Below are 17,504 nucleotides of genomic sequence, written 5' to 3'. Positions count from 1 at the left end.
CATGGCTTTTTTCCCGTTCTGTAAACTCACAAACTTCTCTGGCCTCAGGGCCTTTGTACTCACAGGACTGCTCTACCCATTCCTCAGTCAGTTCTTCCCCTGCCTCTTCCCATAGATGCTTTTTTCCCATCATTCAGGTGTCAGCTCAAATATCCCTTCCAAAGATTCCTCACCACCCCTTCTAAAGTTGTGACCCCCCCACTTCAGGTTAGTCTATTTTCTTCACAGCATTGAATCTAATCTGCTATCATTATGTGTTTATTGCCTGTAGCCCCTTATCCTGACTACATTTTAAATTCCCTGAGGGCAGGTACACAGGCTGTCTTGCCATGTTTATATCTGGAATGCCTGGACTGTAATATGACCACTATCCAGCTGATGGATAAATGAGTAAATGACTTAAATAGTAAAATAACCAAATATTTAGTGAGCACCTGTTCAGGTCAGATGCCATGCTGTTGTACACTTTGTAATTTTAATTCATTTAACTAAAATTTAAATAAAATTTAAAAAATTTAATTAATATTCCTTGCTATTCATTTCTTGGGAATTGGCATCTCCCACTGAACCACCTGTCTACCATGGAAAATACGAGGTTCTCGTATGATCTTGACCCACTGGCAATAGTTGAAGGGTCAGAGTTGGGTACCTGAATGAAGAGCCAACACAGCTCTTCAAAAGGATTTTGGAACCTGTGACCTTGGGAGTCTACATAAGGAAACTGCCACCAGGAGAATCACCAGGGATGAAGGAGCCCTTGCTTTTGGTGGTTTGGAAGACATACCCATAGCCTTATCCTTCCTATAATTTGGAGTTTCCTCCCTTCCTTGGTTCTCTCAATTCCCCTTTACTCTAGTTAGTCAGAGTTGGGTTTCTGCCACTTACAACCCAATAGAGAACTGATTAGCAACCACACCAGATCAAAGAGAAGGTCACGTTACAGCCCTGACACGTGTGCAATAATGATTTGGCTGTGGTTCCAGCTCCCAAATCTTCCCTCCGTTACCTCCAGATCTCATTGGCCTACAACATACTCACAAACTTTTCTTCCCATAACCCTGTTATGGGACTCTGGACTCTGCTCATCATTTGAGCAATGGCTCCCAGAGTCCACAGACCACCAATAAACCCCAGCCATCAAGGGTAATTCAAAAAGAATGTGATGACCTGATAAATTTTACCTTTTCACTATCCAAAGAAGGCTCAGGGCCAGGTAGGCAATTGTGCTTAACAAATAAGCCAGGGGCAGATCATAGGTGAAGTTTTGAAATTTTACTCCATCAATGGTGTAATGTCCATAAAAGAGGCAGGTCTCCTCCAAGAAACCCTGAAACAAAGCCAAAGGCATGAGGTTAGACTGGTTAAGTTCACTGCAGGGAATCAGGAGACCAGTCTCTACCTCAAGGAACCCACATTCCAGTGTCATAAGGAGTGCTCAGCTAGTGTCTGGGGAACAAAGCATGGATAAAACCTGAGTATTAAAAATACAGAGGTGTTGGGGCGCCTGGGTGGCTCAGTCGTTAAGCGTCTGCCTTTGGCTCAGGTCATGATCCCAGGGTCCTGGGATTGAGCCCCACGTTGGGCTCCCTTCTTGGCGGGAAGCCTACTTCTCCCTCTCCCTCTGCTTGTGTTCCCTCTCTCGCTGTGTCTCTCTCTGTCAAATAAATAAATAAAATCTTTAAAAATAAAAAAATAAAAATACAGAGGTATGTGATCCAAAAATGAAGTTAAGAAAACAATTCCGTGTGCAACAACGCAGAAAGGGTAACATACTTAGGAACAGATTTAACAAATAAAGTGTAAATCTTACACTCTTAAGACTAGAAAACATTGTTTAAAAAATTAAAGATCTAGGGGTTAAGCATCAGACTCTTGATTTCAGCTCAGGTCATGATCTCAGGGTGGTGAGATCGAGCCCTACGTTGGGCTCCACACTCAGCACAGAATCTGAGATTCTCTCTCTCCCTCTCCTTTTGCTCCTCTCCCTGCTTATGCGCTCACTTTCTCTCTCAATAAAAAAATAAATAAAATCTTTAAAAAAAAAAAAGAAGATACACAATGGTCAATAAGCATATGAAAAAACATGCTAAGTGAAAGAAGCCAGAGACAAAAGACCATGTATTATAGGATTCCATGTATATGAAATGTCAGGAATAAGCATTTTGTAGACAGAAAGTAGATTCATGGTTGCTTACCACCAGTTAGGATTGGTAGGGGATATGGAAAAGGTACAGCATTTCTTTTTAAGGCGATGAAATTGTTCTAAGATTGACTAGCAATGACAGAACTTACCTGTGAATACAGGAAAAAAACACTGAATTCTATACTTTAAATGGGTGAATTGTATGCTGTGTGAATTATACCTCAATAAAGCTGTTACCAAAACCAAACCGAACCAAAAAAACCCAAAGGTGCCCCACTTGAAAATATAGCACAGAAAAGTTCCTGACTACTTAGGGAGGAAATAACTGAATACTTCACATGCCTCCTTGGGTAGCGGGAAAATTCTAGGAGAGTGGGAAGACAGTATATACAGAAAGCAGAAATAGTATATTTAGTAGATGTAGTACACAGATGTTCCGTATAGCATTGTTTATAAAGGGGGAATATGGAAGCAACAGGGGACTGGCTAGACCATGAAAAACCCATACAAAATATGAAGCAAGACCGTATGAAGTAAGTACATGAGAAAGGTGGAGAAGGCTATGAGCCAGCGTTAAAGGTTCGGTGGCCTCTGGGGAAAGGTAATTTCACTTTTCACGCTATAAATTCTGTACTTTTTATGATAACCATATATTCTTATACTGAGTATTAAAGTAAATTTTTTATTAGAAGAAAAATGTAGAAACAGAAGACTCCACCTTTAATTCTCCTGAAGGCTGGGCCCACTGGCCATAAAAACTTGCCCAACTACACGAAACCAGTTTTTATCGCCCCAGGTTGGTATCAGGGCTGTCATTGATATCTCCCTCAAAATAATTAAATATTATAGGGCAAAGATCCAGTGGGCCTGGAAAAGAATCTTTCTGATTTGATCATGAGCCCACCTGTTTTCAGCAAAGACAAGCCAGCGTTTAAAGATTCATTCCCGGGTGCCTGGGTGGCTCAGTCATTAAGCGTCTGCCCTTGGCTCAGGTCATGATCCCAGGGTCCTGGGATCGAGCCCCACACTGGGCTCCCTGCTTGGCGGGAAGCCTGCTTCTCCCTCTCCCACTCCCCCCTGCTTGTGTTCCCTCTCTCGCTGTGTCTCTCTCTGTCAAATAAATAAATAAATCTTAAAAAAAAAAAAACCAGACTTTGGATTTCGGGGAATGTATACGGACATGTACAAATGTGGTGTGCACACGTACATATGAGCACATATCTGTATGATGCATGTCTCTGTGTGTGATTTCTGGGAGGAAGAGCCATGGCTTTCAGCTGGGTGGTCTGGGACCCTGACATGTAAGGTTTTACAATGTCTGAGAAATTAAAGAAATTCTCTCTGGGTTTATTTCCACTGAAACGTCTTTCTTTGGGGGAACTCACTATTTTGTTGCAAGTCAATACAAAGGGGGCAGGGACTAAGGAATGGCCAGTGGCTGAAGCCTGTTTCCTATATGTTCTAGCAGCAGGTGGGTGAACATTATCCTTGCTGATGAGGTCACTGCAAATCCTGTTCCTTTTACTAGCATTTGTGTCAACTCTTGTGCCTGGCTCTCACCACAGACATTCAGGAGCCTGATCTTTAAATTAACCTATTTTCAGCCTATCAAAGGTCCAAATGCGGAATTATGTTAGAATACTTACAGTGCCAGAGAGCAAGTCTATGACATAACTATAAAAGTAAATGAGTCCAGAGCTACTTATTGGATAAACTGTGCATTGAACATCTGTAAAAAACAAAAACAAGAACATCAGTGGAAAAGTTTTACAGTCACTACAACTTGGCTATCATAATTTGTGTATAAAGGCACGCACATGTATATACATTTAGAGATGTTAGTATGTCTTTTTCTATATGTTTTGTATGTGGGTCTACTTACAGTGCACATTTTCTGTCTGTATGGGTATTTTGTGGTTTGGGGTTCATGTTTGCACATGTTTTGGAAGATGTGATTGACATTAACTGTGATTCCACTGTAAGTATGACGAATTTTAAAAGATCTCTACACGTGTATAAATAGACACGCAGCTTCATTAAGACAACCTATATGTTTACATAGGCATAAATAACCAAGAAATCATTTGAGTACCAATTTTAATGACACTACCTTATCCCTGAACAGCTAATTCACTTTCCCTGTATCAGTGAGCCATTGCTGCATAACAGAGAACCACAAAGTCTCAGTGACTGAACATACCAAACATTTATTTTTCTCATTCATGGAGCTGCAATTTGAGTTCATTGAGCTGATTTAGACTGAGCTAGGATGGATCCCATGCCTCCAGCTGGGCTCAGGTCTGCACTATATGACTTCATTCTGGGACCCAGGCTGAGGCAATGGTTATTTGGTGATGCTCTTCTCATAGGCAAGCCAACCACACAAGCTGTTTCAAGCTAATACTCCATTGGACAAAACCAGCCACACGGCCAAGTGCAATACCAATGGGGGCAGAAAGTATCCTCTGCCCACAGTGGGCGGCCCTACAAGTCACAATTACAGGGGAGTGACAAATCGAGAAAAATAACCCAATCTACCACCCCTACTCTGGGCCTTAGTTTCCTATGTTCCTTCGCTAAAGAAGGGAGTTGAACCAGTTTCTCCAAGACCTTGGGTAGTTCCAAGATTCCAGTTCTGCCATTTTATAATTCTCACATAAGTCAGGCTCTGACTCAGCTCGCCTACTTCTGGCTCCTAGCACAGAGCTTGGTACCTAGAAGGGAATCAATAAATGTTTGTAGAATGACAGAAACTCTCCCTGTTTGACAGCGCAGGATGCCCAAAAGATGGGACCTATGTTGAGAATTATGGCATAAACGTCTCAAAGTTACTGGAGTTGGAGTAGGTGATATCACGTGTGCTAAATTTTCCACTTTCTTAGCCGCAGTGCTCCTCCCAAATGCCTTGCTGAAATCAGGAAGGGCCAAGTGACTTGCTTTGGGTAATGAGATGTGGCAGAAATGACAGGTGTCATTCCAGGCAGGAGTTTTACGAGCCAGTGTGTTTGCACTGGCCCTTTTTCTTTTGGACATAGTGACCATCAATGGTCCAGAGAGAGGCTGCTCCATCAGCTTGGGCTCCAGAGTGAAGACAATACGGAACAAAGCCACCACCAAACAGTGATGGACACGTACTAGGAGTGAGAAAGAACCTTTTGTGGTTATTAGTGCTAAGAGTTATGGGGTCATTTGTTTCTGCAGCATAACTGAGCCCATCCTGATGCAGGCACCCGCAACTTAGAATAGAAAGATTTCCAGAGAAGGAAGCATTGTAGATAGGTACACAGTGGCAAGAACATTCTCACAGCAAACCAGGCCTTAGACTCACCCGTGTCTTGGGACGGAATGACCACAAAAGTGCTGTTGGTGATGTTGTATTTGGTGAGCAAGACCGGGAGCAAAACCAGCATAAAGATGATCAGAAATATCACCAAATTCAGCAACACAAGAAACCGCAAGAAGGAGAAATAGGACTGAATCCCAGTGCCAAATTTCCCTGGAAAAAAGAAATCCAGACATCACTGACCAGGAGTATTGACCTACACACGCGTTACCCCCAGTAGATCCAATCGGCCACAAAGCTGAAGTTGGAGTGATCTTGGTGGGGGAGGGAGGAAGAAATATTTTGTTTTTCTACTGTTGGCTTTAAGGTTCTCTTTTCTAAATCTACACTTGACCTTGAATTAACTACTTGACAGTGGTGTGAGGCAGGACTCAATATTCATCTTTCCTTATCTGAATATCGAATTGACTCAGTACCATTTACTGAAAAGACTACCCTTTCCCCACTGAATTGCAGCAGTGCTTTTGTAACTGAGCCTAAATGTATGAATCTATTCCTGAATTCTCATAAGCCATGTTCTGAACAAAAACCTCCAGAAAGGCCACCACTAAACGAGAAAGGAAGCTGGGGCATGGTGGCTGAACCCCTGGACTTGGAAGCTTGACGGCCTGAATCAAATCCTTCAAATCCTGGGTCTGCTTCATCCTAGCTGAGTGTACTTTGGAAAAGTATTTTAACCTCTCTTAGCCATGCAAATGATACCTATATGAAATGTTCTTAAGAGGATTAACTAAGGCAATATGAGGAAAATGTTTAACACAATGCCCCGCTCACAGTAAAAGCTCAATGGGGGGGGGGGCGCCTGGGTGGCTCAGTCAAGCATCTACCTTGGGCTCAGGTCATGATCCCAGGGTCCTGGGATCAAGCCCTGCATCAGGGTCCCTGCCCCGTGGGAAGCCTGCTTCTCCTTTCTTCCATTCCCACTGCTTGTGTTCCCTCTCTTGCTGTGTCTCTCTCTGTCAAATAAATAAATAAAATCTTTAAAAAAAAAAAAAAGCTCAACTGGGGCTAGCTTTTATTATTTGGCTCCAAACATGATGCTGTGCTCAGATCTCAGAAAAAGTACACAACTAGATGGTTAAGTTTTAAGTGAGCCTATGAAGCCCCTTGTGATTGCATTTACATTCCCCCAATAAAACAATTTAAAAAGGTATTTCGTTGAATTAAGGTATCAAGAGTATTTTATAGTTTTTTTTTAAACAAAGATTTTATTTATTTATTTATTTATTTGAGCGAGAGAGAGTGTGCGCATGAGTGGCGGGGAGGGATAGAGGGAGAGGGAGAAGCAGACTCCCTGCTGAGCAGGGAGCCTGATGAAGGACTTGATCCCAGGACCCTGAGATCATGACCTGAGCCGAAGGCAGACGCTTAACCATCTGAGCCACCCAGGCGGCCCGAGTATTTTATAGGTCTTAAAATAGTAATAATGACAGCATTTCTTCCATTCATCGTTGCCACTTGACAAAATCCCCACTTCAGCAGATTTGAGGAGTTGTTTGTAAATAGTTTTTGCTTTATAAGACAAACTATGTCATCCTAAGAGGAATTTCCCCCCGGCTCTGCTATGTCATCCAAATGTTTCAATGTTTTTTCCTAATTTTATATTTTGGCACAATTTCTAGTTTCTATATACTCGCTATGGACTGAATTGTATCCTCCACTCCCCACCCCCACCCCAAATTCACATGCTGAAGCCCTAACCCCTAATGTGATGGTATCTTGAGGTGGGGCCTTTGCAAGGTGATTAGGTTTAATGAGGTTGTAAGAGTGGGTCCCCATGATGGGATTTAGTGGCCTTACAAGAAGAGGCATCAGAACTCAAGCCCTCTCTCTCTCTTTCTCCCTCTTTTTCCCCAAGAGTGCACAAAGTTGAGGTCATGTAAAGACACAGTGAGAAGGCAGCCTGGTCTTGAATTTCCAGTCTCCAGACTATAAGAAAATAAATTTTGGGACACCTGGGTGGCTCAGTCAGTTAAGTGTCTGCCTTCGGTTCAGGTCATGGTCCCAGAGTACTGGAATCAAGCCCCACATTGGGGGGGAGGTCCCCACTCAGCAGGGGGTCTTGCTTCTTCCTCTCCCTCTCCCCTTTCCCCACTCATGTTCTCTCTCTCTCTCTCAAATAAATAAATAAAATCTTAAAAAGAAAAGAAAAGAAATTTCTGTTGTTGCGGCCACCCTGTCTATGGTATTTTGTTATAGCAACCAGAGCTCACTGACCATACTACAACCCAATTCTTACCAATATGGAAAAGTAGGGATCTTCAGTATTTTCAGGGCCATGGGCACCTTTGGCAGTCAGGTGAAACCTAATGAACCCCATCTCAGAATAACATTTTAAATGCACCAAATAGGGGTGCCTAGGTGGCTCAGTTGTTAGGCATCTGCCTTTGGCTCAGGTCATGGACCCAGGGTCCTGGGATCCAGCCCCGCATCGGGCTCCCTGCTCGGCTGGGAGTCTGCTTCTCCCTCTCCCACTCCCCCTGCTTGTGTTCCCTCTCTCGCTGTCTCTCTCTGTCAAATAAATAAATAAAATCTTAAAAAATAAATAAATAAATGCACCAACTATTATATGTTAGCTAACTAGAATTTAAATAAAAAATTGGAAAAAATAAATGGAATCATATATTTTGCATATATATGATAAATAAAATAAAATAAAATAATAAATGCACCAAATACAGGGGCACCTGGCTGGCTCAGCATGGGACTCTTGATCTCAGGGTTGTAAGTTCAAGCCCCATGTTGGTTGTAGAGACTACTTAAAAAAAAAATAAAATCTTAAAAATAAAAAAATAAATGCACCAAATACAAATGGACATACGGTTATAATATTAAAAACCAAATTTGTGCTAAAATAATGCATGAGCTTCTTCATTAGCACATTAAATAACAAGACCTAGTGGCCGATCTTACAGATTCCTTGCTGCAATTTCAAAGTAGTGATGAGCACAAGTGATATTCCAAGATAATACAACTGGAAGGAATAGGAAAATATCTGATTTTCCTGGGGATGAAGACACAGGTTCTGCTAATCCTAACTAGTGCCATTGCTCCCATTCATCGTGGAAGGAAGTGCTAAATTTCATCTAGAGCTTAGAGGAAACGAAGCTGTACGTTCCCCCAGGCACAGAAGTCTTCCACAGAGGAGCATGTGCAGAGTGGGGGGTATGGTACCTTCTATGCTGCGAATGTCCTCCCGCCACAGCTCCAAGTGGGTGGTCATCTCACGAGCCTTCCCTATGAACCTCTTCCAAGACTTGCTGCTATACCGTTTCCACTGGTCCCACTCAGATAAATACTTCATTTGGGTCTCCTGAATGTTCCTGCATTAAAAAACAATCATGACAATGATCAGGAAAGTGTCATCAAGCCTCAGCATCAAATAAAACCCCAGCCAAGAGGATGTGGAAAACCTGGAGCCCTCATACACTGCTGGTGGAAATTTACAACGGTGTAGTCACTAGGAAAAACAGTCTGGATATTCCTCAACACGTTAAACACAGAATTACCATTATGACTCGGCAATCCCACTCCTAGGTAGATACCCCCAAAGAACTGAAAACAGGGTCCCAAACAAAAACTTGTACATAAATGTTCATTGCAGCACTATTCACAATAGCCAAGAGGTAGAAACAACCCAAATGTCCACCAACAGATGAATGGACAAACAGAATGAGACATATCCATCCATACAATGAAATATCATTCAACCATAAAAAGGAATGACTATCATGTACTGATACATGCCATAACTTGGATAAACCTTGAAAACATCATGCTAAGTGAAAAAAGCCAGTTTCAAAAGGTCACATGTTGTATGATTCCATTTACCTGAAATGTCCAGAATGGCAAATTTAGAGACAAAGAGTAGAGCAGAGGTTGACAGGGGCTGAGGGGAGGGGAAACAGGAGGAACTGGAGACAACAATGAGGCTCTGGGGGGGTTGCAGAGCCAGAAGATGGAAGGAGCCTGGGTCCCTGAATGACTGCAAAGCTCCCCCTTGATCTGAACCCAGGACTTTTATGTGAACAAGAAATAAACTTCTAATACATTGAGCTAGTACATGTTGGGTAACATTGTTGCTGCAGCTTGGCTGACCCTAAGTAATACATTTCTAGTTACGTGAACTCTTCAGGAAATGCATTCCGTGCATAAAACCTCTGCCCAAAACATACATCAGATGCTTTCTAGATGGCCACCAAACAAACCTTAGCCTCCGCTTCTCAGAGATGTTCAGTGCATACTTCCGAATCGACTGGCTATTGAGGTTTTCGGTGATTCCTCCCTCCAGCTGGGAGCTGTACGAGTCTGTCGGCTTCAGCAAAGTGCCGCTTTGCTTGTCTCGGGAAAGAATGGTCGTCCTCCTGCGTGCAATGGACCGATAGCTTGGCAATTCTTGAAGGAAATTCACAGGTGGAGAAGAAAAGCCACTGGAGTCCAAAGAGAGGTTCTCTGGGCAAGACAGAAAAAAAGAGAACCATCAATAACCACAGAACCTGGGAGCCAATAAAAAAAAAATTTTTTTTTTTGCCTACCTAAATCATGCAGACGGTCACCAGTCTGCGCCCCTGACAATAGCATTTGTACCTTCATTATTCTATTTACCAGGATGGTGCTCAGGACAATGCCATCATCTGCAAATGGGTTCACTTTCAGCAGCTGCATGTGCAAATACACTTTAGGTAACATGATATCTGAGTTCTAGTGTTTGGATGCAGCTACCAGCTAAATGTGTGACCTCGGCCAGTTACCTAAACTCATCTACATTTGTCAGATGGGACTAGTACTATTTGCCCCAACTATCTTCCCAAAGTGTGGGCTATAATGATATATAGGATAAAACTCCGAAAAGCATAAAGCATTATGCAAATGCATAATGATACCATCAACAGCAACAACAATAATAATAATAGTATTGACAGAGCACTTCCCGTGCACCAGGCATTGTGTTAATAGCTTCACACGCACTCATGGATCTGGGCTGGCCGTGGGATCTGCTTGGACCAACAGAATGCAATGGAAGTGATGCTGGCCAGTTGTAAGCCTTGCTGGCTTCGGCTGCTCTCTGGATCCCAGCTGCCACCATGTAAACAAGCCCAAGCTGACTTGCTGAAGGATAAGACCATTGGAGCAGGGACGATTGCCCCAGCTGAGACCATCCAGGCCAGCCTACAGCCAGCTGTCACTCAGCTGACCGTAGATGCTCATACATACTGAGGTAGGTACTATTATCAATCCCATTTTACAGATGAGAAAATAAAGTTGATGGGTTGCCCAACTCCATGCCCAGGGTCCTCAAAGCTCTGCATGGTCAGATTCTTGTCTGTGTCTGCAGTTCCTCAAGCTCTCTGCCCTCCAACCACTTATTTTTTAGGATCTTTCAAATACGAAGATGGGCCCTGTTTCCTCCTCAGAGACCTTCCATATGCTGTTCCCTCTGCTTGGAATGCACTTGCCATACCTATTTATCCTATTAGCTCCTACTCACACATCACTTCCTCAGGGAAACCGCCCCTGCCGCACTGCACTATTACCGGCACCTTGTTACACATTTCCCCCACACACACTAAGTCCTTTATAGCACATCACAATTTGTAAATAAATACATATTTGTAAATAAATTTATTTGTGTGACTGTGTGAGTACATCTGTCTCCTCCAGGAGACTGGAAATTCTCCAAAGGCAGGGACTGTGATGATGTCTTCACCACTGCACCCCAGGACCTAGCACCATCCTTGATTCAGGGAGGAATTCAATAAATGCTCATTGGACGGATGGATGGATGGATGGATGGGAAGATGGATGTGTGGGTGAATGGATGGGAAGATGGATGGATGGATGACATTACTAATTAGCTCATGCTTAACCTGTGAGTGGGGGCGCTGTAAACAGAACTAGGTCTGCCTGACTCAAAAATCTGTATTTGCTCTACTACATCACGCCACTGCTGGAGGCCAAGTTTTGCTGAGCCTTATGCAGTGGTCTAAGAAGGGAGGGCCTTCCACTGAAGTTGAGGGACGCTACCTTCAAGATGGGTTTTATGCCTGATCCAATTTTAGTTGTGGAAAGACTACCTTGAATGGAGACAGGACACGGGGAGAGGAAGTAGGAAACAGTCATAATTACCTAAGTAATTACCACCATAGGCAGCAAAACTTTTTTTTTTTAAAGACACATACCCAAATGTTTTTTTTTTTTAAAGATTTTATTTATTTATTTGACAGAGAGAGAGACACAGCGAGAGAGGGAACACAAGCAGGGGGAGTGGGAGAGGGAGAAGCAGGCTCCCCGCTGAGCAGGGAGCCCGATGTGGGGCTCGATCCCAGGACCCCGGGATCATGACCTGAGCCGAAGGCAGACGCTTAACGACTGAGCCACCCAGGCGCCCCTAGGCAGCAAAACTTTTAAGACTTAATATTAGATGCTAAATTGCTTGGGTTTGAATGCTAGCTCTGTCGATTATTAGCGTGTGTGTCTTTGGGAAAGTTACTTAACCTCTGAACTTCAGTTTCCTTATCTCAAATACTCATTCATTCAACAAATATATCTACCATGTGTCCGATCTGGAGTTAGAGATACTGCCATGAACAAAGCAAATGCCCTATTCACATAGTACTTATATTCTGAGGTGGGGGAGGGGAAGATTAGACAGTAAATAGGTGATGAATATTATGCCAGGAGGTGATAAGTGTGAAAACAAAAACAGAGTGGGGTAAGGAGACAGGTGATAGGCGGAGTGCACCGGTTCTGAGAAGGTGGATCAGGTATGGTCTCTGTACTAAAGTAGCATTTAAGCTGAGGCTGAATAGAGGGCATGAGCCCTATGGATATTTGGGGAAGAGCATCCCAGGAGAGGGAAACAGCAAGTGCAAAGACCCTGAGGCAGGGGTGTGTACGGCATGCTTGAGGAAGAGCATGGAGACCTATGTGGCTAGAGGAGGATGAATGAACAGGAGCCTCATAGGCTCTGTTGTTGCTGACCTCCAATGAGCCACACGAGCCCCTCTGCAGTCCCCTTGAATCTGGGCTGGATCTGTGACTTGCTTTAGCCAAGACTGCAACAAGAAATGTTGCTCTGCCAATTCAAGCCTCAAGCCTTAAAAGGGCCTGGAAGTTCCCACTTTTGTGCTGTTGGGACCCCAAGGCTGTCGTGTAAGAAGTCTGCCAATGTTGCTGGGACAACCATGTGGACAGGAAGAGACTCAAGTGTCCAAGGAAGAGACCCAAGGAAACAGTGGACAGCAAGAACCAAAGTCTCTGGCTCTGACCCCAGTGAGCTCTTGCAGCCAGTCCCCAGCCCTTGGGTCATCCTCATGGAGTGCCCCCATGGGTACGAAGAGGCCTTCTGGAAGCTGCAGACCCAACAGACAGGACATGCAGCAGAGCAAACCATCTCTTCCATGCCCTGCTGATTTCCCGGCGCACAGAGTCAGCAGAAACAATAAAACAGGGTAAGCCATCACGTTTGGAGTAGTGTGCTAACAACAATAGGTAACTGGGACAGGGAGCAAGGAAAAGCAGAGGTTATAGAGAGGTGCCTGGGGCCAGATAGAGTCAGACTCTGTGGGCTGGGTTTGACACTTGGATGTGGCGGACTGAGGGCTCGGAGCCGAAGCCCATCGAGATCTGACCACATTTTCAAGGATCACCCTGGAGGCTGCCCGGCCAAGCACGGGACCCACCCACAGGGGCCAGCCCATGAGCAGTGAAGGCAACCCCATGGGGAGAAAGGCAACCAGCAGAGGCCCTGGCATGCAGTGGGCTCATAAATGTACTTACAGCTAACAGGAGGAGGGAGGGCTGGGGGGGGGGGAACCAGCCAAGGCCACGCTCTCTGAGCTGGAGTCTGACAGAGCAGATTTGGAACGTTGGCCTCTCTGATGAGCATGTTCAGACACAACGGTCAGCTGTCTCACTGCAGATGACACACAGACACGCGCCTGGAACCCTGCCAGTTGCTGGCGAATCTCACTCAACCTTCCACTTCCCTGCCCCTGCGCACCCTGCGGATATGATCCACTTCCATTAGTAACAGCGGCTCCCTAGAGCCAACGTGGGGGGTGGGGCGGGCCGGGGCCTAGAGGCTAAAGGGTCCAGGCCCTGGCTGGAGGCCACTCCTTCTGGACAGCAACAAAGAGCTCTTATTAACCTCAAACAAAGGTCTTTGAATATGGAGGAACACTGACCAACTGAATATTCAGCAACTGTAGGGTCAGGGACCAAGGGCGGGAGCTGGAGCCTGGGTTGGCTTGTCACCCACTAGCCAGGCCACCCCGGGCGAGACAAGGACGGTCTCTGGTCACATGTTTCTCGTCTCAGGAATGGGGTATATAATACCACGGACCTCATCAGCGTGATCATGAGGGTGGCGTTACAAACCAAACCAATACTATTAGCTAGGATTTACTGAGCATTTACCTTGGGCCAGGCTGTTTGAGTACTCAGTATGTGCCACCACACTTAATACTCTGAACTACTCTTTAAATAGAATCATCCCATTTTATGGGTGAAGAAACTGAGGTTTGGAGAGGTGAAGGGCCTTGCCCACTCACCCAGCTCGTAAGTGTTGGAATGAGGAACCTATCATGGGTCTTCCAAATGCCAAAGCTGAAGTCCTCAGCATGAAATGATTCGGTGGGCCATGGATCTGAAAGTGCTTTGTGAACACTAAAGATAGAAATTATTTCACTGTTCCTCCATATACTCCTATTCATGTTGCATAACAACAGTCCCTGGTGGAAAACTGGTAGTTTCAAAATGGCCATCATCGAAGAGCAACGATTTTTCCTCTTCAGACGTTCTTGGGAAGTGCTTCATCTTCAAATAGAGAAAAAAAATCACAAGCATACCTTTGAACACAGGCATCATTATTTCTATCACAAAGATCCACCTCCGCTCATTTTCATCCACCACACATCTGTCAAAGCATGATATCACCTGATTTCCCACGCCAACCTGCAGCGGGAGCCAGGGAAGGCTTCACGGCCCCAGCTTTTCAACAGGGAAACTGGGGCCCAGAGAAATGGTGGCTTGCCCCAGGCTTTGCTGTCAAGACAGACTCCCGGTTCTACCTTCTTAGGAAGACAGGTTGCATCATCTCTCAGAGCCTTGCTTTTCTCATCCTTAGAGAATAAGAATGTCTCATTATAGTTACTGTCAGATGTTCTCCCGAGTGGGTCCAGCTGAGATTGTTGTCAGCATGGCCAATGAAGTCCTGTGGTCAGCGTGTGGGCTGCCTGTTGGCTATTTGCATGGGAGGCATGAGCGTTTCTGAGACACTGGGGGGCCTCCATCTAGGAATGTCTAGAATCTGTTGGCCACTGGAGCCGGATTTTAGCAATTAGGAGATTATTATTTAGGTGGGAGGATGACTGGGTAATAACAGGAGATGCGGGGGCAGTGGTGGGCATTAAGTACTTCTGATATCTGGCATTCTTCCAGGTTAAAGACAAAGTTAGTCTCTCTGAGACTTAAAGCAGTGTCTTGCTCATGGAGAGCCCTCCACCCGAAGGATGAATGAATGAATGAATGAATGGGCAGAGGCATGGAAACCTGGAGAGCATCCTTAGGTCCCAACTTTCTTGGCAGCTCTTTCCACAGGTCATGAGATCCTATCCATAGGCATGAACACTCCCAGGATGTGGGCACAGGCCAACTGTGATCTAAATGGGACTAAAACTACCACCAGCCTCCTTCGAGTGCCTGCCAAGAACCTAGCCCAACCGTATTTGGCGCTGGGTTCACTTCAGGGTTTTCTTCCCACTTGCAGAATCATGGAAACTCCTGGCAAGAAGGGACCTTCTGGGTCATCTGATTCAGGCCTCTCGCCAGCCGCTGGGGGAATGAGTTCTGTTTGACAAGTTACATGGAGCCCTTCTCTGCGCGAGGCTCTAGAGAGGAAGGAAGCTTTACAGACTTGCTTCCTGCCTCAGTGAGCTTTCACTCACTCTTTCAATCTTATCTCCCAAGTGCCCACTCCACTGCACTCATCCCTAATTCTATCCTCCTCCCTAATTATTCACTTGCACCTTGTCTCCGACCCTCTCCCTCCCCCGCTTAGGACTAGCAACCTTCACAGGGACAGGGAGCACTGCTGAGTCCCCAGGGTCTAGCACAGAACTTGACACATGGTGGATGCTCAATAAACACCTGCTGAATGAATGAATGAATGAATGAATCTGGTGTGTGGGGTACAGGCAATGTTCGCTCACCTACCAGGCAGATCAAAGCATGCGTTTAGCATACCAGCAAAGCAGGGGCACCAAAAAGGGACAATAAGATTTAAGGAATTTAAGCACTGAATATTATTCTTTTCTATATGGATGATATATTTTTTTCCCACAATTGAAAAAAAAATTTTAAAGGAGAAAAAACAAGCTGGCAAAAAATAATGACTGGGATGTTGACCGTATATTATATCCTTCCTATTTAAGGTACTCCACACAAACGAGCCCTATTAGAAGCGTGCTTTGCTGTTATTTCTCAAGAAATGCTCAAATGGCTCATGTACATCGGAGTGAGATTACCAATAAGGCAATGTAGACATTGATTTCAGAACTTTTTGGACTTCTTTCCACTCATACTCTTTGACATTGTTTTTATTTTGGATGCTAACTGGAGTACCTCAAGTAATTTGTGCTCACAGCTCACCCTAACCCTAACCCAGGGGCTCACAGTCGAGGGGATCTAGTTGAAGCTGCTAGGACATCTCCACCAAGTGGTCCAAGGCCCGAGTTTTATCACTGCCCTCCTCCTGGAAAGGCCACACACCTGCCCATCCATCCGTCCATTCAGTCGCTCACTCAAATACATTTACTGAGCAACTGCTATGGGCCAGCCAAGCATTGTTCTAAGACTGGGACATAGCCTTGAATATGACACACAAGTTCCCTTGCCCTTACGGGACTTAACATTCTAGCCAGAGGAGACCAACAGTAAACAAGTTAGGAACAATATATTTCAGATGCTGAGAGTGTGTGGAGAAAAATAAGGCAGGGATGGGTTAGAGCAAAGACTACAGGAAGGGAGAGAAAGAGCCATGTGGCTATCTGGGAGAAGAGAGCACCCAAGGGAGAGAGAAGAGCGAGTGCAAAGGCCCTGAGGCAGGACTGTGCCCAGCCAGTTCAAGGAACAGGAGGGAGGCCAGTGTGGCTGAAAGAGAGTCAGCAGAGAGGACGGTGATGGGGTAAGAGTTCTGGGGAGAAATAGACATCTGTGGGCCATGGTGAGGACTTTGGCTTTTAGTCAAGTAAGGTGGGAGCCATTAGGGGTTTTGAGCAGCGGAATGACATAATCTGACTCAGCTTTAACAAGATCTCTCTGGCTGGCCCTGTGGCTATTTCTGTCCTTGAGCTGCACAGGTTGGCATGGCTATATCCCATGCCAGGGCATCATGTGTCATGCTGCACTGTCCTTTTGCAACGATAGAAATGTTCTATATCTGCACTGCCCAGTATGGTGACCACCAGCCACACGTGGCTACTGAGCAATTGAAATGTGGCTGGTGAGACTAAGGAAATGAATTTTGAACTTTATCAGACTTTATTAAATTTATATTTGCATAGCCCCATGTGGCTAGTAGCTACTGGATTGGACAATGTAGAGAGGCCTCGTTCTTCGGAGTCCAAAGCCTAGTCTGAGGGGAGGATCCAGGGGCCCTGGGAGCCTCCTCCATCTGCCAGACCGGGAGGACCTGTATGAGTCACACCACCTGGCATCTGGGTGGGGCCTAGGGACTGGCTGGGTCCAAGGCTTTATGACCAGATGAGCAAACAGAGTTCAAGAGGAGTGACTAACCAGTAATCAGAGTAACTCTGGGCCCTGAACCTGAGTCTCCTGGTTTTCAAGTGGGTGGAGCATCCAGTGGGCTATCTGTGGAGCAATCACTGTGATTCTGTCTGTCTGAGGAGGAGACAGACAAGAGTGGTTAAGAGCACCACCTCCAAAGCCCACTGCCTGGATTCAAATCCCAGGTCCACTTGCTACCTTGTTGACCATGCCATGCCTCAGTTTTCCCAC

At 45.1% G+C, this 17,504-nt stretch overlaps 1 protein-coding gene across 3 annotated transcripts in view; it reads right to left on the bottom strand.

Annotated features, from left to right (window-relative positions):
* Positions 1-17,504, bottom strand: part of TMC7 (transmembrane channel like 7) — a 45,487-nt gene that overhangs the window by 20,536 nt on the left and 7,447 nt on the right. For all 3 annotated transcript variants that reach the window (XM_073899453.1, XM_073899452.1, XM_025855496.2), the window contains exons 2-6: positions 9,695-9,938; positions 8,661-8,809; positions 5,472-5,639; positions 3,790-3,872; positions 1,182-1,327 (exon numbers count right to left, since the gene is read on the bottom strand). In XM_073899453.1, coding sequence (XP_073755554.1) covers positions 1,182-1,327; positions 3,790-3,872; positions 5,472-5,639; positions 8,661-8,809; positions 9,695-9,938 — 790 coding nt within the window. The remainder of the gene's footprint in view (positions 1-1,181; positions 1,328-3,789; positions 3,873-5,471; positions 5,640-8,660; positions 8,810-9,694; positions 9,939-17,504) is intronic.

Source organism: Callorhinus ursinus, unplaced genomic scaffold, assembly GCF_003265705.2.
Source record: "Callorhinus ursinus isolate GAN/ISIS: 27379988/994484 unplaced genomic scaffold, GSC_fseal_2.0 scaffold13, whole genome shotgun sequence".
Classification (NCBI taxonomy): Eukaryota; Metazoa; Chordata; class Mammalia; order Carnivora; family Otariidae; genus Callorhinus; species Callorhinus ursinus.
The sequence above is the reverse complement of the archived record's forward strand: the minus strand, read 5'-3'. Positions and strand labels throughout refer to the sequence as shown.